The sequence below is a fragment of the Anomalospiza imberbis genome, chromosome 3 (assembly GCF_031753505.1).
Source record: "Anomalospiza imberbis isolate Cuckoo-Finch-1a 21T00152 chromosome 3, ASM3175350v1, whole genome shotgun sequence".
Classification (NCBI taxonomy): domain Eukaryota; kingdom Metazoa; phylum Chordata; class Aves; order Passeriformes; family Viduidae; genus Anomalospiza; species Anomalospiza imberbis.
The window spans coordinates 29,435,753-29,459,812 of record NC_089683.1 but is presented as its reverse complement, the minus strand read 5'-3'; the positions used below and the strand labels follow the sequence as shown (position 1 = coordinate 29,459,812).

Genomic DNA, 24,060 nt, shown 5'->3' with positions numbered 1-24,060 from the left:
TTTTATTTCAGATATTTTAACTGTGATATTGAATATCAAGATGCCTAAATAAACCAAGAATTATTGAGACCCAACTTCAAAACTGCAAACTGGGTACACACTTATTTGTATAAATATTGAAATGCTTGAGTCTTAATATCTTCCCGAACTTTTAGGAACATACTAGATTATAAATTTACAACAGCAAATTAATTCTTGTGATACCACAATCATAAATATTTGTTATCTGCTCTAATGAATTATCAAATTCAATAAGTCAGGGAAAGTAAAAACAGAACATGGAGAAACCAGTCAGTCAATTATTTAATTATACTTAAATTCTGAATAACCAAAGGTTTATCTAATGTATTTGGCATATTCTGCCCCCACTGCCCAGTACCCTTCAGTCCCCCTTACTGTATCGTATCTTTTTTACACATATGTTGGGCACTGACACTTGCATAATGGGTCAGTATGACTGGTTTCTGCTAATATTTTAGATAATGACTGCAAATTCATATCTTTATATGGCTTAGATGTTGTAAAGTATAGTTCACCCCTGCCAAAAAAGGAAAACTGAAAAGTTTTAATATTATTTCAGTTAAAATTACAGCAGAAACATACTGCACAAAACACAATACAATACATCTGTTCTGCCAGTCATTAAAACACTTTAGATGGTTGAAATTGTTAAATATCCTTCAACTGAAGAGAAACCTCAAGTGTCAAGGCTCAGTTTGTTGTCAGCATGCCTCATACTCAGCTGCTACCTTACCATTTTTTATTAGTGCTTAGGCAGAAGTCGCACATCAAGCTGTTAGCACACTGACAAGTTGCTCACCAAGTTTACTCACCCTTTGACCTTCTTTGCCAGGTGGACCTTGGGGACCCTCCAGCAAACCCTGAAAATACAAACATTAAACAATTATAACATTCAGGGCTATTCTCATCCTCTATTTTTCTATAGAAGTAAGACTAGACCAAAGATCCAGATGGCAAGGCAAGCCATTTATTTCTAATAATAAGAATTGGCTATTCCTAACAATTCCTTCGATGTTATATTAAGATGAAAGAAAAAGCACAAACAATAATTATTAATCACATTCCATCATATAAAGGCCATATCCTTTGGAAAATAAGAGGTAAGTCAGCACTAATTAAGCACAGTTATATTTAACTACAATATTAATTGAAAAGTGATTTATCTTGTTAAGGAAGGATACCATAAAAATTGACAAAAAAAGTTATTTTAAATAAAAGACAACTTACTCTACAACTCAAATTCAAATGCAGGCTCTGAAGGGGGAGGGGAAGGCAAGGAAAGGGAATTAAATATAGCAGAAGGCCTTATGCTCACTGGATCCTAAGAACCAGCCCTGTGCTGCTTCCTCTGCAATTCTGGCTTGGCTTTCAAAACACTTTAGTGTCTCTTTTCTCTCTCTCTCTCTTTCTCTCCTGAACAGGCACTGGAGCTTTGAGTGTTTTGAATATATCCTTGACTTGTGAGCCTTCTGTCTGATCTCAGTGCAAGGATCTGCCTTTTTCAGTCAGACACCAAATCACAGACCAGTTCTGATGCATTAGGTCTTCAATTTTATATCTGATTATTGTACAGTATAATCATAAAGCCTTCAAATAACATCTCAGAACAATTTAAACAGTCATTCCCCCCACTCCCCCTTTTCTTCATGAGTCATCTTGGAACACAATTAAAAAAAAATTACTTTGAGGAAGCAATCCAATTTCCATTATAGTAACAAGAAATGTGAAATAATTTTCAATGTAATGAGCAAAGAATATGTAACAGTTCTGCATTGTATAATTTTAAAAAAAGCCTTGCATGTTATATTGCATACTCTTAGAGATGTCACACAGTTAAAGAACTTACATTTTGTTTATTTAAGAATTTGAAATATTAACATTTTTAAATCTTTAAAATTACTCAGACTCATGTATTGCTTCAGCATGAGTTGTATCTTTGGTCAAATTCAAACATCTTTCTTAGAATCAATTGCACATATTTATTGACCCAGTAAGGGTGAACTGATGCATCCTGAAAATCATGATTTTTTTAAAGTACCCAGATTTCTAGAAATGAATTTAAGAAGTTCATTTATGATGTCTAATTCCCAATATAAACTTGAGAAAGTAAGTAGGCATTCCAAAGCTACTAGCTCATACACCTTCAAGTAAAGTTTTAAGTTGATTAGAATGCAATCTGACTTCAATTTTAAAAAGAAGGAGTCACTTCAAGCCCTTTTCCATTTCTACCATTTCTCCACTTTCAAACACTGAAGCTAAAAATATATCTCAGGCAGTATTTCATTATAGGATATTTCTCCTATCATTTCAGTTTATAATGTAAATAGGATAAGGTATAGGATCTTTTACAAAGCTGATGCACAACATTTCCGTATTTCACCATAAGTTTATGGAACTAAAATATGCATGAGAATGTTGTGTCCAACAAATAATATCATGGTAAGTTAATTACAGTGCAAGGTATGTAGCTTATACATATACAAACCCATAAAGCAGCACATCAATGTGATCTCTGTAAAGCTTCTTTACTTTCTCATCTAGGTAGTGTGGAACTTGCTGTGTTCTGTCTAATTGTTTGCAATATTCTAATTCTGTGAAGAAATTCTGAGAATTCAGGAAGAGATGGAATTTTGTTTTGTTAATTTTAGTGACAACTTTATGCAGGGGAATGAGATGAAAACCTCTAATGTCCGTTTTATGGGGAGGAAATACTTAGCCTCACATATCTGTACAATAAGGCTCCAAGGGGACAAGAATTACACAAGAATGTAACTGCACAATAGTGATAATTAATAGCCAACATTTTTATCCAAGGAATGCTTTTATTATTTTTCTTCTCTTTACAATATTATTGTCAAGAAAAAGGAACCAGATAAGGAGATTTATCTTCAAGGAAAGGGAGGAGAGCTGTGTACAATTGGTAACTAGGCAGGGAGGACTCCTCTGTACAAGGAGCCACATCCTGATATTGAAACTGAAGTAAAAGTTCACACCAACCTCAGTGGGATCTTCCGTTTAAAAATTGATAGGACAACATGGGCCATGTTAACTAATGCTGCTCTAAAACTGTAGTAACTTGGCCAAAGTAATGACTTAGCAATGCTATGTCTGCTCAACATTCACTGAAAGAGATCATGGAAAAATAACTGCAGAAGAAACCTGCAGGAGAAATGAAAAAAAAAAATATCCTTCTACAGTGAATTCTGTCTATACAGATGAATAAAATGTCTACCATTGAACTCCTATAGAACTTGGCAACGAATAGAAATACATGTTTGTAGGAAGGCAGACTAAAGTATCTACTTAGGTCACATTCCTATTTAATTTCTGGAGATCTTCCTTTGGAGATCAAAGATCAGATTTGACTCCCTCCAGCCATGGACAGCACAGTTGGTTAGAGGAGCCCACCACCACAGATAAAGGGATGGAATATAGACTGAATATCCATCTATCCATCTATCTATCTATCTATCTATCTATCTATCTATCTATCTATCATGCATCCATCCATCCATCCATCCATCCATCCATCTCTCTGTCTGTGGTATATGGGATATGCTGTGGATTGTGTTCAAAACATTTATGTCAGAAGGCAATCTATCCTACAAGTACAAACTCCCAGGTAAACAATAGCCCAAGCAATTAAGATCATAGAACCACATAATGGTTTCTCAGATCAAGTTTCTCAGAGTCCCAAACAACCTGGACTTGAATGTTTTCAGGGATGGAGCATCACCAATTCTATGGGCAATCTGTTCCAGTGTTTCATCACCCTCATTGTAAAAAACCCTCGTTCTTATATCTAATCTAAATTGACCCTCCTTCAGTTTTATGCCTTGTCCTATCTCAACAGGCTTAGCTAAAGTCTGTCCTTGCCTTTCTTATGGGCACCCTTCAAGTATTGCAAGGCAATTGAAATAATTCACTATGTGTCACTATCACTCTGATACTTTTGTCCTGGCAAAAGCATAGCTATGGTGATGAGCAGAACAATGTCTAGGAACAGCAAAAGGCACTGTGAGGTATAAAACCAGATTATTTGTGTGACATAAGGCTGGCAGGAAAATATAATTAATCTTTTGAGGTGACCTAACACTCATGGGCTTTTCCTGATTCTGCCAGGCCACCTTTGAGGCTGAAAGGTGGCAGCCTTCTACCTACTTCTTGAAACAGTGAATTAAAACAACATATACAGTCTATAAAGCCTGTTCCTGTCATGGACCAAGCAAGACCCTTGGAGTAATGTACCTGAAGGAGTTTGAGGAACATGTAGTGGAAATGTCTCAACCATTACCATGTAGCTTGGGGAAAATAAAAGCCAGTAAAACTGAGATGTTCTTAAGTGCAACTGAAACTTAGAAAATCTACCACAATGAGTGAGGGTGGCTATGAAGAGAGACGATACATGATGCACTGGTAGGCACAAGAAGGTTGTACAAAATCTTGTAAATGAAGAGCAGAAACTTGTGAATCCCTTTATAAGAGGTAAACCATAAAGGGAAGGGTTGACAAGGGAAAATATGCTGGTTAGAACGTAAAACAGAAAAAGCAACCGCACTTTGAAAAGCATGCAGACAAATATTTAAACAAAATACCATCAAAACTTAGTCTAAGTTGATGGAAACTAGGAAAAAAACAATAGGTTTAAAAAATGCTGCAATAGAATAAGTGAGTTTTTAAAAGAATTTGTATTGAAAACATCTGTAGGATATAACATTTTAGTACTTTAACAGCCAGTATTTTTTGAAAGTATCAGGAGATAAAAACTAAAAAAATTATTTAAAGAGTAGAAGAAAAATATGTTAAGAAGTAACAGAAAAATCAGTGAAAAATTCTGCCAGTTAAGCTGTTTTAAGTTTCAAAAGCTGTTAATTTGAAGTGTATGAGTGTGGAGCTATCAGAAGCCACTTACTGTAGAAGGGCTGTCATGTGACACTGCGAATAAAAAAGCATTTTTAAATACCTGATACATCACAACAAGCATCTGCAGAGACATGGTGGAGGCATTGTTCATAAAGGTAATAACTCAGAGAAAGTGCCTAAGAACATACTCTCAAAAAACCAAAGTTTTTATCGTGACCCCATGGTGAAAAAAGTAATGTTAAAAAAAAAAGGAAAAAACCCAGCTGAAGTGTAATAGTGAGGTTACTTAAAGCTGTTATTCATGTTACTTCTCACAGAAGATTATGGTTGATGCCAAGAGAGCAAAATATTAGACAAGTACGTATATTTTTGGGATTCTGAAAGTCGCTTCAAAACATAGCTGATAGTTTTTGAAGCAGAAGGGTAGACAGCTGCCTTATATACTTGTAGGTAGTGTTGCTGGAATACATTCTGAGCTGGAATACGTTTCCTTCTCAACACAAATTAAATATAATACAAATGTTAGCAATAATAATGGAGGTCTAATTAAGGCACAAAATTTATTTCATGTAGAGACTGGTTTGTCTGCTCTATACACGAACTACTTTCATCCACATTTTCCTCACTATGAATTCCAGCAAACGCATGACCTCAACTTTTACAGAATAAATGCTATTAGACAGGGAGAAAATGTATGTAATTTAGTTAGGTGAGTTAAACAAAGACAGAGACAAAGTCCAAATTAGGTATGCAGAAATGCCTTGTGATAATGTAAGAATAGGTAATTTTTAAATCATTTTAATATGGAAGCTTTTATAATATAAAACTTGCTGCTTCAAAAAGACTCAGCTATAACATATATGATTTTGCCAAGCGATTTCAAAACATTATGATGATAAACAGAAAGGTATAGTTCCACTGATACAACATCACTGCTGAAACATTTTAAAAAGCAAACTGGCAGGCAGTTCCTATTGCATGCAATTGATGTAGTTCTTTAAAACACAGTCCTTGTTCAGGATAAAGAAAGCTGTCACATTGCTGAACTACATTTTCAATGATCCCTCTGTAAACTCTACAAATTACTGACTTGAAGAGCACTCTCCAGCCACCCAAAAACTGCTTGTGGGATGGATGGTACTGCTGTGGCTGCACTGATGTAAGAGTGGCACATCATCCCAGACAGGATGCAACAAGATGCAGTTCAATAGGTCTTAAAGGTATCCACTTAAGCTGGAGGTGTTTGTAGAGAATAAGTTCTACTGTGCAGGTCACTGTGATCCTTCTACCTTCTTTTGAGAATATTTTCCTCTTTGGCCTTTACATATTGAGTATAAATGAACGACTTCCTCTTAGGTAAAAACAGATTATCACACTCAGCAAGCAAAGGAACTGAAATATTAATAGCTTCCCTCCAGTCAAGATGGTCAAATTGTTGGTTTCTCAGGTATCTTCAAGGCAGTTTACTTGCTGCAACTGTGATGCTGTCCTACCTTGAACCCCAAACAGGAGGATGAGGAAGGGGGACACCTTAAAATACAATTACCAGAGTTTCCTCTTCTTGTCCAAAAGATTGTCCATCACCACCCACACGGAAGCCTGCAGAGCTTGCAGACACGCCTCACTGTTACAAATATGTTACAATGGGAAAAATGGCACAGGAAAATCACAGAAGGATGACTAATTTCCTGTTGTATTACCATTTATGAGGGAAATTAGACTACCTCTGTCTTAAGCATTTCCAAACATGACCTGATCTCAGTGACATCCTTACTGAATTACCTTGAGACAGCAAGTGGAAAGATTTGTACACCTGCTCGGGCCCTTAAAGTTGCTGCAGCGACCATACTGTTCTGCTGTTACACCACTTTTCTTTCTAAACTGCTTTCAATCCATTTTCTTCTAGAGAAAAGGAGATGGCATTTAGCAGAAGTATTTCAGTCTGCCAGAAAACATGATAAGCTACATTTTCTTGATCATTTATTATTGGAGCAAACAGAAAATATATTCCTCACTGGCATCATTATTCTTTGGGTTTGGCCATTTCTTTAGCTCTCTCTGTTGACTAACCTTGAAATGTACTTTCCTTCAGAGACAATAATTTGAAAGGGAAATTTCACAGAAGTTTACATTCATGAACCTAGTACTTTTAATAAACATAAGTTTATTTGTTAAGCAAAAAAAGTATAATCAAAATCTTGAGGAGTAAATAAAAATTATTAATTACATTGACGTCTACTGCATATGGGACAATTTTCAAATAATTATTCTAATGAAGGACATAGAAATCACTTTCACGCCAATTTATCAGAGTAAAAAACAAATTAAAAAGAACAACTTTATGTAAGGTTAAGACTTCAATCTTCACTTGTGCCTTCACTATCAGTATCACTGCATAAAGAAGATAAAAACTGCACTGTAACTGCTAAATCATCTTCTATTTCAAAAAAGGGATAATCTTAATAGAACTCATTCCCATAATTAAAAAGTGCTTTTTGAAGAATAGAATATTTGTAAGTTATATTGTGGAAGTTAAGCAATCACTATATTTAATAAAAAACAGCTGAACAGTTTAGTATTTTCAGGAAACTAATACACCTCCATTAAAACAGCTCAGATAGATAAAATTCAGATTTTCCTTAAAGTATATGTATGAAAAGAAGAGATTTAGAATGAGAATGCAATTTGCCTTCTATACTTTCTTTAGTTAAATAGGATTACTTTCCTTCATGTCATTACGTGGAAAGAAAGAGAAGGTAATATTATTTGAGTTGCTTACTACTGGAGAATGTGTGTCCATTTCTTTAGCTTCACATGAATAACTGAAGAGAAAGCTGTGCAATCTGTAGCTGATGTTTGTTTAGAAAGGGGAGACCCCAAAAGTTACAGTGGAGCTTGCCCAGACCTGAATTTGCAACTTCCTCCTACAGCCGCCTCCACATGGCACTTGTGCACCAGCTTCCTTCGGATCGGTTTAACCAGACCTAGGAGCCAACATTCCAAATATCTGTTTAGTAAGCAAGTCCTGGGGACTTCTGTCTGTGACTGACTTAAGTCTTGGCTTCTGAGTAAACACTTGGTGCCATCTGGGTGACTATTTTATAACTCCTGAAAGGGATAGGTTCGCAGGAACGTACGGACGGACGCTCATTTTCCCCAGGAACTAAAAGCAGCATATCGAGTGTCGAGAGGAATAGTTATCGTATATTTTACAAGAGATGGCTGTGCTACCTTCCCTCACCTGTCACTCTTCTGACACGGCACGCACAGGCTTAAGCTGGGGATACCAGATCGGGCAAGCTGCAGAGCCAGCTGTGACCCTGCAGAACACAGTCCCCAGCTTCTGCCTCTAAATCCCACATCTCGACAAAACCACACTACAGAGCAGTACAATCCCTTCTTTTGACTCTCTGAAGGTTCATCAGCTACAATACAATTTATCAGGGAACTTAAGCCTTAAGCATCTCCCATATTGCTTCATAAAGTGCATATAATAAAGGAGAAAAGTTCAAAATATAATCACAGCATTTATTCATAAGACACTTGAAAAGTACTGAAGAGACATCTATTACTTACAGAGCAATTCAGAACATAGCAGTGAAATTAGAGACAGCATAAAAGAATGCTGAGAATCAATCATGATTTTGGACTACTCCCATAAAACTACCACCATAAATGAGAAGAAAAATACATACATATATCTGGACTTGGGGAGTGTTAACTGACTCATAGAAACACAGGAAAACTTTACATCCTTAATAAAAGGGCTCAAATATACACATATATATGTCAAATTTACAATAAAATGTATTTGCATGAATAATGCCTGAGTCAAACAAATATACTTCGAATTTTGAAATTGCTAATTTTAGTAGGGTTCTATGTAAATCCTGTAAAATTTATCACATATTTCTTCTTACAGATTAGCATATTTTGCATTACAATGCTGCTTCTTTTCTCAAATTCTTCATGCATGATTGATGAAATTGTATTAGCAAGACTTATGTATGTACCTTAAATAAATGCACAGAAACACATGGGATTCTAATCCCATATCTTTCTGGATTCTCTGCTATTGCTACAAGTGAGAAGTTTTGTTAAATGTTAATATTGTTAGGATTACAGTGTGAAATTTTCTGTTAACTCACATCAAACAGGAAGATCCAGAGCTCTACTTGATTTTTCAGATGCACTTTCTAAGCTATGAAATTTCAATTTCAAACTCATAAAATAATTTTTGCATCTTAAAAAGTAGTGCTATTGTTTTGCCTGTTTTGCAGTTTAGCATATGCTCATCTAATAGGTTGCTACAGCTGTTGGGTATTTATGAATTCTTCCATACATACTGCCTTGAAATTTCCCTCATTCCATACTATAATGGCTATATCTGTCAGTTGAACACTTAAAAATATATTTTCCCTCCAAGTACCAATCCCTTCATTCTCTTCTGTATTTTCTCATGTTCCCATGTTGCTCATACTTCTGAGCTGTGTTGGATTTCCTATTCATAAGGGTTGCACAAACACTTTTAAACACAGAGTCACTGACATATTTTAGACTTTTGCAGGTGCCAGTAGCACAGACAAAAAAAAAAACCACCAAAAAACCCCATAAAAACACCAAAACAAAAAAGAAAAACAAACAAACAAAAAAAACCTCCCAAGAACTTCTACTGCATACTGTTACATACTTGTATAGATTACCTACAGGCAACTCTCCCTGGACCAACCAGCTGCTGCTGCAGTGAAGCATTCTCAGTTTTTTGCTACCTTCACACTCCCTGTGCTAAGGATAGAAGCACAGTACAGATCTGTGTATGGGGAGAACACTGTGACCCCGAACAACACTACTGATGGTCTAGTTTATACAGAAATAAGAATATATGATAAACCTCATTCAGCTTACTCCTCTGATGTATGATTTCTATAGAAACACACAGGAATGGAAAAGCTGCACAGGGCAGTAGAGCTCTGTATGATGATGGCATCATCATACATCATTTACCACCTGTCTCTGTGCAATTGCACTGGGGCAGAAGGTCAATGACCCAGGCCCAGTTGTCTAGTTTGAGCTAGACCTGGTCCCTTTTAATATTCCCTTCCTTCCTGCCCAAAAGTCATACTTAGGACTTAGTTCTAACAGTGTGTCATCATTTTCACTTCTCTTCTCTCCCTGCGCCCCAGCATAATTCATTTATCTTTTAGATAAAAATAAATATTTTTCACATTAGGAAAAAAAGAACAATTACTAGAAGCAGAGGATAAATTTATGACATTGTGCTTTCATCCCAAATGAATGGAACATTTTAAATCTTTAACAGGACTCATAACTGAAACACATCATATTTTGGCTATAACAGCATGAATGGTTCTGACATAGTGAGTTCTCATTAGGTGACATATGAACTGTGATATTATCTGACTTACTACTTATTCACAGCAAGATATGACATCTTCCTTTCATGACTATATATCGTAAGAATCACAGCCACACAGAAGTCACACAAATAAAACCACTCTGAAAACAGAATTTTCCCTTAGCCACCATCACTCATGTAATTAATCTTCTTTTAGCTCTTGCCAAGAAAAAAACACAATGATTTACAGAGGCCAAGAGAGAAAGCCTTCCTGCTGAGCCATGTATTCCCACTCTGCTGTAATCTGTCTTCAAACTGCTAAACCCATTCACACTCACTCTTGTCTAAATCAGTTAGTAACATCCCTCTGAAGACTGTGTCTGCTTTCCTAAAATTTAAATATTTTCTTTTAAAAAGTGTAAATGTGACCATCAGTAAATGTACCAACACAGAAACCTTGTTGTGCTGGAATCAATGAACTGAAACATTTGCAAAGCATTCTGTAATCAAAGAAATGCAATTCTTTGACATCCATTTTATGAAATTGGATCAGGTAGAGAAGGAGTAAGTTCAGTCAATCTGAAAGCAGTGTGCCCTGGCAGCCAGGAGGGACAAAACTGTCCTGGGGGGCATCAGGCACAGCATCACTGGCTGGGCAAGGGAGGGGATTGTCCTGCTCTGCTCTGCACCTTGAATATTTTGTGCGGTTTTGGGCACCACAATATAAGAAAGATATTAAGTTCTTAGAGAGTGTCCAAATGAGGGCCACAAGGGGAAAGAAGGGCCTTGCAGGGAAGAGCAGCTGAGGTCACTTGGTCTGTTGAGCCTGGAAGAAACTGAGGAGAAAGCTCATTGAAGTCACAACTTCCTAATGAGAGGAAGAGGAGGGGCAGCTACTGATCTCCTCTTTCTGGTGATAAGTGACAGGACCCAAGGGAATGGCCTGAAGCTGTTTCAAGGGAGGTTTAGGGTGGATAACAGGAAAAGATTCTTCACCCAGAGGGTGGTTGAGCACTGGAACAGGCTCCACAAGGAAGTGGTGACAGCACCAGTCTGATAAAGTTCGAGAAGCATTTGGACAATGCTCTCAGGCGTGTGGTGTGACTCTTGGGGATGGTCCTGTGCAGGGCAGGGAGTTGGACTTGACAATCCCTTCCAGCTTGTGGGTCCCTTCCAGCTTAGCATATTCTCTGATTCTTGATATCATACTACTGACCACTGAGTATGATTCTTAGGAAAGCTAAGTGTCCACAACTGCAACTTAAGACAAGGAACAAATTTTAAAAAAGAGACTTAACATATCCAGGTACTTATATCAGAACAGATGTACAAATTTTTCAATCATTCACATAAAAAATTCTCAAAAAGACTGTTCTATGGTCTTAGAGCACATACAAAATAGATATCCTCAGGTTTTTTTCCTGTCTTATCTTCAGATGTGTCTGATTCCTATTCCTATGATCCCTTCAAGGCCTGTAAGAATCTATCTAAAGCAAGACATACTCCAATGCATCTACTACATTAAAATTGTAGGTTACTAATAATATTTTAATAAAATATTACCTCTTCCAACACACAGTTTGTATATTCAAGAACTAAAAGACATAAATGGACCTGTTTACCTCTGGAAAGAAATAAACTGCAGCAAAGAGTCACTATCTTGGGACAAAACACTAACTTCTTCCCAGGAAATAGAGATACAGGATATTATAATTCACAAACCAAAAAACAACTAGTCTAAAACATGGCAACTTAATTTTAACACCTTAAGAGTAGAATTTATCTTTATCTTATGGGTCTTTTTTTGTTTGTAAGCTCTATTGTAGATCCTGCTGCTACAGTGTTGGAAATTAGGGGGAGAAAACACAATGTATAATCATTTACGCTATGAATGACAGTTGTTTTGAAGTTTATTTAGGATTACATGGGTAATATGACTAGTATAGATGTGGCTCATAACACTGAGTCTGGGAGAAGAGCTATTGATGTTGTGAAAGTACAGCCTGGAATTTGGAAGATTTTCTCTCTCTTTTTTTTTTTTCTTTTAAATTTTTGCCACACTCTTTTGCACCATTTTGAATTGATTTTGAATGGAAGGGCTTTTCATCTCAGCTCATGAGCGAAACCACTACAATTCATAGACTTAAGACAGGATTGATTAATTTTATGAAGTAAACAAGCCATGCCCTGGAGAGTTTCCTTCAGGCTTTGTACATGCTTGGGGCCTGGATTGCAAGGAAATTAGGAACATTTTCCACCATCCATACAGCATTATCTAGCCAGAACACAATATCCTAAAAGCATTGACCATTTTTTGCAAGCTTTTACTGAAAAATGCTTTTCCCTAAAATAACAAGGGAATTCTTTCACTTGAACAAGTCTGTACTATTTATACATGTAATAAACAAGACATTATCCTTGTTAGCATTTGGGAGGAAACAAGATGCTTCAAACCTGCTTATATTTTATTTTTATAGAATTCCCTTCACAAGTCATATAGAAAATGCAGAGGCACTAGGAAGAAAGGGACTTGACTTTTAGATTTATTAGTGGGAGTATTCACATCGCAAATTAGTGAAAAAAATGTAGCATTTCTTAGGGATTTTCTTTTGGCTGTTTTTCTTTACATGTACTCACACTCAAGGTGGCTGGTCCTGGAGGTCCTGCATCTCCCTAGTTAAAACAGGAGAGGAAGTAAATCAACAGTCTCTTTAGTTATACATATTTAACCTCTAGACCTTTTTAAAAAACATATAGTACTGCAGAAGTGATTTCAGTACAAACATCAAACATGTTGATTATGAAAATATGTGAGTAAAGTGATATTCTTCTCCAGTAATGGCAGAGATATACACAGTTCACCACAGGTTAAAGGGAAAAGAAAGCACCGGGCATCTGCATAAATGAATTACAGCTTAAAAAAAGCAATCCTTCAAAACATATTTCCATATGTCAAGTTACAAGCTGCAGCTTACATGCACAAGGTGGCTGCTGAAGCCCATGTGACAGCTCACATATGTAAAGAAATCTGACTGTGTGAATTTTCACAGAATTAGGTCACTGAGGTACAAATCACATCTGAGACCTTCAGGTTTAGTTCATGGGAGCAAATTAGTGCACCCAGAGAGCAATTCAGAACACCAAATTTAGGCTCCTCCTCAGAACTCCTTTTAAAATTTGTTGTGATAAAGGGTACTTGTCTTTTGCATTACAGTTAGCCTGTACTTTAACTTGTAACTTTAACCCTTAAGCTGCACAAATGGCAGCAGTGGGTGTTTGCCACACACAGTTAATGCAACGTGTTCAAAACTGAAGAATATCATGCATACTCACACATATATACAACTTAATAGATTTAAGAAGGTACCTTTTCTCCTTTTGGACCATCCACACCAGGACTACCAGGGTCACCTTTTAGTCCCTGGGCAAAAAAGAGAAATGCATATTTGCTGTCATCTGTGAAAAATTCTGGGACAAAATCCTGTAGCACTGTGAAGTAGTACACACTCAACAAATAGGCCTTAAAATTCAATCACGTTATTAGTGCTATCTCAAAATTCTTTATTTTCATTATTTTGTGAACAGACACATATCTATCAAAGACCACGTGTCTTCAACACATAATTAAACATATGAAGCCAATCTACTTTATTGTGCCCCATTATGGTAAGTAGGGAGTAGAAATGCAAAGTTCTTTTGGAGACTTGCATGGCCAAAAAAGATAAAATAGAATATTAGAGAAAATGCTAGTACATTCACTTGAACTCTGCTAAAATTGGGAAAGAGGCAGAGGTGGTCAGAGAGCTGCAGATTTTATGTTTCAAGTAGCAGTGCTGAACTGATGAGCTCCAGGAAGGTACAGCTGAGAGCTGCTGCTCACCTTCCAACAATCTCATTTTCACCAGTATTCACAAAGGCAATTAGAGAAATAATTGATTTCCTTCATACCTCCTTCTTTAGTCCTGCCTTCAACAGGACAAACAGTACTGCCTAGCCTTACACTTTGCATACACAGCCATTTCACACTTGCAGGATCAGAGTAGTTTGGGTTGGAAGGGACCTCTCAAGATCACCTGGTTCAACCTCCCCTGCAGCAAACAGGGACATTGCCAACTTGATCATGTTCCTCAGAGCCCTATACAACCCATTCATTAATGTTTCTAGGGATGGGATATCTACAGCCTCTCTGAGAAACCTGTTCCAGTGCTCACTATTTTCATTGTAAAGTGTTTCCTACTTACACCTGATCTGAATCTACCCTCTACAATATCTCTTATACAACTCTTCCACTAAGAAGTTCTCACAGAAGCACCCAAAAAATCCCCATACAATATCTTTAGTACCCAGCAAACAATCTTTTTTGTCTTCTCCTTTCTGCAAAACAAATGGAAAAATGGGTGGATTCAAAATACACCCAGCAAATTCAAGCCATTTTACAGCAATGAATGAACTTAAGTATCATGCTGGACCAACCTACCAGGAATTCATTTTTATTTAAGTCAAGAGATTTTTCTTGTGCCTTCCCTCTGACTACTGCTTTAGTGACATGAGAGACTGTGTATATTGAAAGTCAGAGGCACCTCTACAAGTTCAAAGATTTTACTTAAAAATGAAATGGCAAAAATGGAAGCAATACAAGACCCAATCATAATAAGATGCTCCACAAGCAGACCACCATCTTCATTATTCTGGAGGCTAAATAGGTCAAGGGTAGAAAAAATTCATTTACATCTGAATTAGGGTTTACAAACTAAAGTTCTTCCCAACTCCCTTTTTGTCCCTGCAAACTCTCTTCCTCAGTTTGCAATTATTAGGAAGATAGAGACAACTGGCACGAAAATGGTAACTAACATCTGTGCCTTGGTGGGTACAGAAACATGAAATCAATGAGTGTTCTAAATACTGCGTATTTGTGCAACTTCAGTTCCTGCTAAAATTACATTAATTCACCATCTGGAAGGAACATCATTTAGAACTATATGAGCATTTAAGTACCCACTTTGGATTAAATTTGTGGTTGTTGTAAATACCCCTGATTTAGCTTTGATTTGTTCTTTATTAAGCTTGCCAAATATGTAATAGTTAAATCAGAAGTAGTTTTGCTGTTTGAACTTAAAAAATGTAATAGGCAGATGGATTCAAAAACGAAGCCAAAAAATTGCTTTCTTTTTACAATCTGCATATTTATGACATAGCTTTAATATTGTCTCCATTTGTTGTATTTTACTTTCAGCCTCCTTCTGAAAGACTGCATAAAACACAACCAATCCATATTCTTAAAGCCATTTTAGGGATTTTTCAGGAATGCAAACTGTATGGATTTGGTTAAAAATCAATACTAGCAAATCAGCCATGGAACAACAGTTATGAGTTTAGGAATTAGCTCTTAGGCTGTATGTTTACAGAAGATAAAAGATAAGGCTAAAAAAAAAGTGCAACTCACAGATGGTGACATATATCTGTGTGTCTCTACTGAATATAAAATGCAACTGCAGATGAAAGATGCTGAGCCTGAGCCACATACTTTTAAACTCTGAACGTTATTTTTTCTCTAATTGCTGTGTTTAAAGCTTTTAGTAGTGTTTCTGCAAGAGCACCTCAGTGAGGTGTGCAGTCTGACGGCTACAGCAGAGATGATGACCATAGCAATTGACCTCAAATAAAAGGACAAGGGGAAACTACATGTTTTACAGGAAACCTTATAGTGTTTGAAGGAGGATTTTAAAGGACCTAATGTTATAGACCCATTATAAGTATTTCTGGTTTGCCTACACATTATATATGCATTTAAAAATATTATAAACTTAGTAAATTCCAGACATAGTGAATGCTTGCAAAAAGCACATCTGGGAATGCACCATGCCTATCCTTCCCTACTGTGACCTTTGTGAAGCTGTTGAGAGGTTTAGCTGCTGGCTCACTGTCTCTGAAATGCCTTAAGAAGAAAGAATTCCTGTGCCAAGTCAAATCTGCAGCCCCTTTTAGCACAGTACAGTAGGGTATCCTGTCTCTGGCAGAGACCAGAACAGGATGCTTCAGTAAAATGAATGTGGTTATCTAAACAGATACAATTTAGATGATTTTAGACCAAGCCTTAAGTTGGAAAAGCTCATTTTCTGCAATATTTTAGGAGAACAAGGTCAGCTCTGAAAACAAACAAATTTCTATTGATCTAAGGAGTCTGTTACCAGATTTGCCAGAAATTCAGGAACAGATTAGAAATTTCAGCAGCTCTTATAATAGAGAGTAAATTAATTGGGTATTAAATTCTATCCCCATCTAATTCTAGCTTTTTGAGACCAATATAATAATATAAATTTATGAGTTCATGAACAGTCTTCAGCTGAAGCATTTTCTCCTCTAAAAGGACTACAGCTTGGTCTTTTTATAGGTCATGATAAATTTACAAGATGGCTCCTCTATGGAAACCAATATGTAAAGTAAGCATTAGAATATGTATATACAAGACCAATTCAAAACTAACAAGATAACAATACTGGAAATAGCAAAAATGAGAAATGTTCTATATACATACATAAAATAAGACTGATAATTTTAATGCAATTTTCAACCAACAGAGAAATTACTGGAACAAGTATATCACAAATATTAGTAAGGGTGTGAATTGGGGTCAGTGAGGGAAAGATTAAATTAGAGGTAGTGTTTTTGTTTGGAGGGGATGACAATGGTACTTCTGGCAGAATGAATGAAAAACAGATAAAACAGGTAAAATGTACCACCAGCTGACACCAGGTACTCTACTCAATGAAAAATTGGAAAGATCAGCTGGACTCAAACCAGAAGACTCCAGCAGCTCCTTTCAGGAGCCAAATGTTGCCTACAGGAATTGCATCTATTTGCACAGCATAAACTGTGCTGCACACATGTGGCAATGGAAAATGCAGTCAGACTGCAATCATATATTCAGGAGAACAGGTTTTCAACTCTAAAAGATACTTCTTGGGGAAAATGTAATTTGTTATTTGCAATCTCGTGGCCTTCATTAGAGTAATCTGGTTCAATGTCACATCCGGTGGCAATCTCCTAGAAAAATACATATTATCTAATATACTGGAAATACAGAACACAACCCAACACTCTAACCAACAATGTGCAACCCCATTATTACAGATCAGATCAATTATTTCTACTGAGTAACAGAGCTTGGAAATACTCTAACCACTAAGAGCAATACTACATTTCCTTCACAGAGCAACCTTAAAATCTAAGTCAACAACAGCTTTAAAGTCAGCTGTACAATGCCAACCTGGATATGCTGGGATAACTTTTCTAATTTAGCAAAGTGTTTTCATAGCTCCAAACAAAATTTTTCTCAGTTTATGTCTCAGGTACTTTTAAATGCTGACACTACTCTTTTCTCATTAATGGAATTCCAAAACTTCCGACTGGTATATTACTAGAATTCATTGGACCCTAAATTAAATCTACTATCTCCTAATACTTTTGTTCCTAACAAAATTCTCAGACTAGATATAAACAAAAATCATCACCAACTTCATTTTTTCAAGCAATAAGATTATTCCCTTGCTATTCAGGTATTTCCTTGCAATGCTAATACTAAGAGAGTTCAAGATTAGACTGACAGGCCCTGAGGGTGTGAAAGTAAACAACTATTGCTATTATAACAAGATGCAGGATCCTTTTAAAAATGATCATACTTCTGATTACCTTTTCCCACAAGCATCAAAATAAAAAGGTCTTCTATTATGTTTTCCATCTTTCCATTGAAAACCTGTGATTCTTTTATTGCTTACTGAACTTAAGAGGTCCATCCCTTGACACCAGGTGTGTAAAGAATAAAAAAGTTTTAGAAAAGTCACTTATGGTATTACCTCCCCCAGTAAGAGAAAAAAATAACAAGTTAAACACTGGGTTTAATATACATACTAGATTTTAATTTCAGATTTGTTTTACTTTTTTTCCCACTTACAAGAAAGACACTATTCCTCTACCAGCTATGCATGACACATGCTGACAGATATGATAAAACTTGCTGTTTTGACTTACTTTTGCCAAAGGATTTGATTTATGTCAGAAAACAGTAATTGGCAGTATCTCATGGCATTCATTCCTACCTGCACCAGTGATCAAGAAAACAACATGACTCAAAAAAAGTCTAAAAGTTTAAGTGATAAAGATCTTCTTTTCATTTCAGATCAACAGGCAGACATATGGATATAACAGAGAACATATTCCACAGATAGTTTTATGGATATATATATATATATATATATATATATATTGCAAATTTGTCCTTATTCCACACAGGCTATGAGTGTTTTTATAATTTTTTTTCAGATAGTGTGTCTATGAAACTCCATTTTTTACAGTGATACCAATGACAACATTATTACAGAATCACAGAATCATTAAGGTTGGAAAAGACTTCCAAAATCATCGAGTCCAACCTTTCACTGATAACCACCTTGTCAACTAGACCAGACAACTCATAACTCCTCAGTTACAAAAGCAGACAGGTCTCACAGCCAACTCTAAAACAAAACATCCAAAAGAATGGTGAAGGGAAACATCTTAAAAAAATTACAGGATTTTAGTCACAGCAATATGGCACCGGAATTTAATGTCAAGTGGCTAAAAGAGTCTCAAGGGATGAAAGAGATACTATTCAAGCAAACTGACTGTTCAACCTATAAAAGCAAATACCATGCTTAGAGACATGGGCATGTACTACAGGAGGACTATATTAGTAATATATTAGGTTATTTATAACTACTCCTTAGGAAACAAAAACAATGGCAACCACAGGAGTAGTATTTATAGCAAGTATTCATGTTGTCAGATGGATTTTGAATAATGTCCCAGGCTGGGACATGGCATTGTAGAACTTGGCTCAGATTACTGGAGAGATAAACTGGGAGATGTGTGAAAGATTTAGACATATTCACAGTTCCCGCCTCGAAACCTGGTTCCCAATGAGATAAACTGAGCCAGTTAGCACGAGTGAGAGAAGAGGAAATTAAAACTTTCTAGGTATATCATCACTACAGCCTAGTCTACAAACCAGGTCTGGCTTCCCCTCTGTCATGCTACTTCTTTCTAGCAAGAACTTTCTATACAGCTAAGAAAACACAAGTTAGCAAAAGCAAGCAAAAGTTTTCTGTGACACCCGCTTTTCTGATTTTGATTAAAATACATTCAAATATGTTTCTACCATTTGTTCAAGAAAAAATGTTCAGTCATCATCTTCAAGTTCTTGTGAGAATGGAAACCCTCACTCCCCCAGGCAGAGACAACACCTGCCAGAAGGCAATGCCACCAGCTTTAAGTGTTTTCAGGCTGTTTTTATACAGCAGTGCAGATTACACCAGTGTAAGTAGATTAATTTGATTATTGCAGAAATATCAGATGTTACATTTCTGCTTGCAGACCAAGTTAGAGAGACACTGATAGAAACTAAGAGTCAATGATACACAGTCCTGTAAATTTAAGGACTGATATCTCCATACAAAGTGATAACTGAGTTCAAAGCATTTTATCTAAGTGTTACAAAAAGGAATTATGTGTGGTTTCAAACAATTCAATGTTATACTGCCATATGCAGTTTTACTTCAGTTTTAATGTTTTAATGACAGTTCCCATAACAATAATAACCTACTATTTACTGACATATTGCAACAGTTCAGTAAATGTTTAAAAGTATAAATGTTCAGTATTTTTCACATTCATAGTGCCACTATGCTAAGTATGTCCTAGAGTTAATTAGATACTTGGTATACCTTACTCTTCCTAAAAGGCTGATGGAACAAGATCTCATGTAGTAAAGAAGATCATGTAAGACCAACACAGAGATGTCACCAGAGCTATGGAAAGAAACACAGATGTGTTTTTTCCATGCTGTCAGCATATATGTATGAGAGTTCATTTGGTTCACCTTTACAGACATGCTACAAGGGAACACCTCTACAAATACCTAAATATAGTTTCAGCTTAGTACATAGTGCATGTACTCACATGAAGGACGTCCACTATTACTTAAAAATAGCCTGATTTACAGCATTAAATTATAATTACCTAAAACAGGAAACATATTTTTATGGCTACAGTGTGCGTAGAAAGCCAGGTGATGTAAAAAGTGTCATAATTTCATAGCCTGTGTTACTGCATTTCCAGTAGCCCCAGTTAGATTACCATAGTATTTGTGTTAAATGTGTGTTGAATGCATATTTGTGTTAAATGCTGACCCTTTTATTCTTTCAGAAAAGATGTATAAAAAAGTATTACTGAATGTTTTTTCCAAGTCCTGTATCTGGATTCTAGTCCTAATGTCAGTCATTCCCCATCTGGGAGATGGTCTCTGCCTTCAACAGCAATGTTTTGCAATTGGAGAGCCAAGAGTATCCAGCATTAAAACCTAAAGTCAGGGTAACTCCCATCAAGGTCAAGAGTGAGAAGGACAGGAAGAGGGTATAAAGCAAATTTTATCTCCAGGCATACCCAATTTCTAAATCCATCACTCTGCTTACATAAAGTCTGAATTGCATTTCTTAACCAGCCATTCAGAAGTTTGTAACTTGACTGTTTCATTATTGTTCCATTTACCTCTGTTCCAGGAAGTCCTTCTGGTCCTGGTTCTCCTTTATCTCCTTTTTCACCCTAAAAAAAATATATTTATTTTACTATATATACTCATGGCAAATACTAACTCACAATGCTTTTAGCAGCAAAAATATTTTATCATTCTGGTTACATTTCAACAGAATGTTACAATGGTTACATTTCAACAGAAATTGTTCCCAAATAAATGTCCCTGAAAAATGTCTAGCACTCTGTACATTCTCTGTACAGTTCTCTGTACTTCATAGTATCATTGAACATCCATAAAGACTCACCACAGAAGAACATTCTTGTTTCCTGCTGTGCTTCAAGAATATGGTGGTGAAACAGAAATTTACACCAGGGAACAGTTTAGTTTTTAAAAATCATAGTCTTAATATTGCATTTTTTTTTTCATTTTGAGATTCAGTTTTGTTATCAGATGCTTAAGGTAAGTGTTTATTTACAAAGTCCTCAGTATTATCATTTGTCTTTGACCCATACTGGTGTACGGTTCACTATTTGCATTTGAAAAATGGAATAAACTTTTGTTCTGAAAATTCTCTTACAAGTCTGAATATGAAGAATATTATTGATCAAAATAAAAAAAAATGGTGGGAAGTTTCCTTCAGGATTGACTATAGCTGGTTCCTGAGTTTGCTCATAAAACACTGACTACAAAACACAATAATCTTTGTAGAACACATGAAAGAATTCAGCTCCATATTAACTCTAACAACCATGCTATTCTAGTTAAGACATATTTTATCAAAACGAATAAAATACACCTGCAAAAGAAGCATAATTTAAGAGAAAATACCTTCCAGAACCAACAAGCTTGAAGAGCTCTATAATTGAATCTCTGTCCCTCAAATGAAGTTTGTCAAATCAAAATGAGTAACCATAAAGTAACATAAATCTGATAGAAGTGCAAGGACTGACTTAATTAGAGTCCAAGCTCTTCATATAAACCAAAGAAAACAAAGAGCTCTTCACTGAATTTCCATTATCTCCAGGGGACTACATTTGTTTGAGCAGAGCCTATTCATTATATCAGCATCATCTTCATAATTCTGTTAGGTAAATGGCATTGAGCTGAGATCATTCAGCTAACTGCATTTGTGACACAGTCCTGATTCAGAGCTATTTCTCCCATGGCAATGACAGAGGGCATTTCATCTAACAATCAGTTTTGCAAAATGAGTGTATGAGCTTTTTGAACAACTGAAGCCTACTAACAAATTAGCAGCATCAAACTGTGAATTTAATAGTCCCACTCCCAACATGGCTTTGCTGCTTCACTTTTTCCATTTTAATATGTCTTGTTGATAAGAAACTTAATGCTACATGTTAGCTTGAATCATACAGTTAAGGTTTTCCCTCAAGTGTTCCTTTTCTTACTGGTCAAAAACGTACTGCAAAGTTCAAATGACACCAAACAGTTATAGGAATTTAACACTTATTATTTCAGTATGTTTAAGCTATAGAGTCCTCTTTGTTCTATGGATTAAGACACTGGTTGAGAAAGTAATTTTCTTTCACTGTCAGTTTGAAAAAATAACCCAGCTGAAATCCCAGGCGTACTGTTCATATTAAATAGCTCACTTAAACTTTTAGAACTGCAAAAATGACATTTTACTTTTCATCACTGTGACATACTGAACATTTAATACTGCTTTCAGGATATTTCAACTGGAATCAGTTACACTGCTGCAATCTTGCAACAGTTATAAAGGTACATTCAAATATTTGACATACTATTTCCTTATCTGAATATATTTCTAGAAGATTTACATATCATTCCAATTTATGGAGCAGGTTTTCTTTTTTCTTTATGGCTTGGGTATCTGCTTTCACACTTTAAGAAAAATGACGCAAATATGTACAGATTTGCTTCAGAAGTAGTAGCATCCTGTAAATGCCTTGATGTATAGGTGGAGACCTAAGGTAAAAGTATCTTGTCATAATTTTTTATGCAACATCTACATTGCCATAAAAAGCTAAACAGGGAGCCTAACTAAAAGATACTTGTCCCCTCAGCCCCGCTTATCATGTGCCTGGCTGTGAGATGAGCAGTACATGTTGGTGAACGTGCCTTTTCCTCTCCAGCAGGCAGACGGTAACTTCAAAATGCCGCCAGGCAGCTCTAAACATGTACAAGTGTGGCTGGTGAGTGCAGGGAAGAAAGCAACCCCCCATTCCTTATGATTTACACAATATTTGGATTTAAGATGTTTCTTTGAAAAAATTATAAAAAGCACCCCCTGTTAATGAGCCTTGGACCTCTGCAGAGCCCCTGGCTTTCTGCCAGGTATGCAACTTTACATGAACATACCAATTTTTTAATGGAGTACACAATTTTTACTTGCCAAGCCTATCGTATGGAATGTTCATACGATGTTCTCTGTGAAGCCAGAATTCAAACCAAACAGGGGTCCAATTTTAACAATTTATTCTCACCAGAATTGAGCCAAGTCATATTGATTTCTGTCTTTATGAAGCACGCTATACTGCATAATTAACAGCTTCAAGTCTAGCCAATTTGCAGAGTCGCTGATGCTACTCTGCAGTGTAGAGGAGGCTGTTAATAATCAACATTGTGGCTTTGTGGCAATACACCTTATAGATTAACGAAAAGAGAGAAAAATGTGTTAATGCCACTTTATATGAAGTGCTCCTGCCTGCTTATACTATGTTCAGATGAGACAATTAAAGACTATTTATTGCAAAAACAGGATGACAAAACTCTGAAAGCATCAAGCCTTTTTTATTAGTTAGCTAAAACTAACCCAATGTAACACTGAATTATTTTTATTTCTTCGGGTTAATTCTGCATTCCATTATCCTGATGGAACAAGTTGATGGGATTGCTCCAGAAAACTGCTGGGAGGGGTTCAGTCTGCTGTGTGTAATAGTGGGTGCACTGAATTCAGTGATAGCATTTTTTATTTAGGGCCAGGGGTACATCCACAGCCTCTGCAGAATAAGAGTACAAGCCTCCAACTCACTTGTCCACTTTAAGATTGCCTCATTTTCCTTGCACACTATTTTCCCCATGTTAGAATGGCAAAGTAATATATTTGGAAATATAATACATCAAGACCTAAAAATTGAACTAAAAAGATAAAGATTTTTCTGCAATACTGCTCTGTTAATAATACAAATAAGGAATTCCTGGTATCAGTTTTTGGAAGAATTCTAAAGTGCCATTGTTAGTTAACACTTGCTGAATTACTCTCCAAAGT

At 36.1% G+C, this 24,060-nt stretch overlaps 1 protein-coding gene across 1 annotated transcript in view; it reads right to left on the bottom strand.

The window, feature by feature from the left end:
- COL19A1 (collagen type XIX alpha 1 chain) overlaps positions 1-24,060 on the bottom strand; it is a 177,183-nt gene that overhangs the window by 73,314 nt on the left and 79,809 nt on the right. Inside the window, exons 12-15 of the mRNA XM_068183754.1 lie at positions 20,822-20,875; positions 13,608-13,661; positions 12,878-12,913; positions 834-881 (exon numbers count right to left, since the gene is read on the bottom strand). Coding sequence (XP_068039855.1) covers positions 834-881; positions 12,878-12,913; positions 13,608-13,661; positions 20,822-20,875 — 192 coding nt within the window. The remainder of the gene's footprint in view (positions 1-833; positions 882-12,877; positions 12,914-13,607; positions 13,662-20,821; positions 20,876-24,060) is intronic.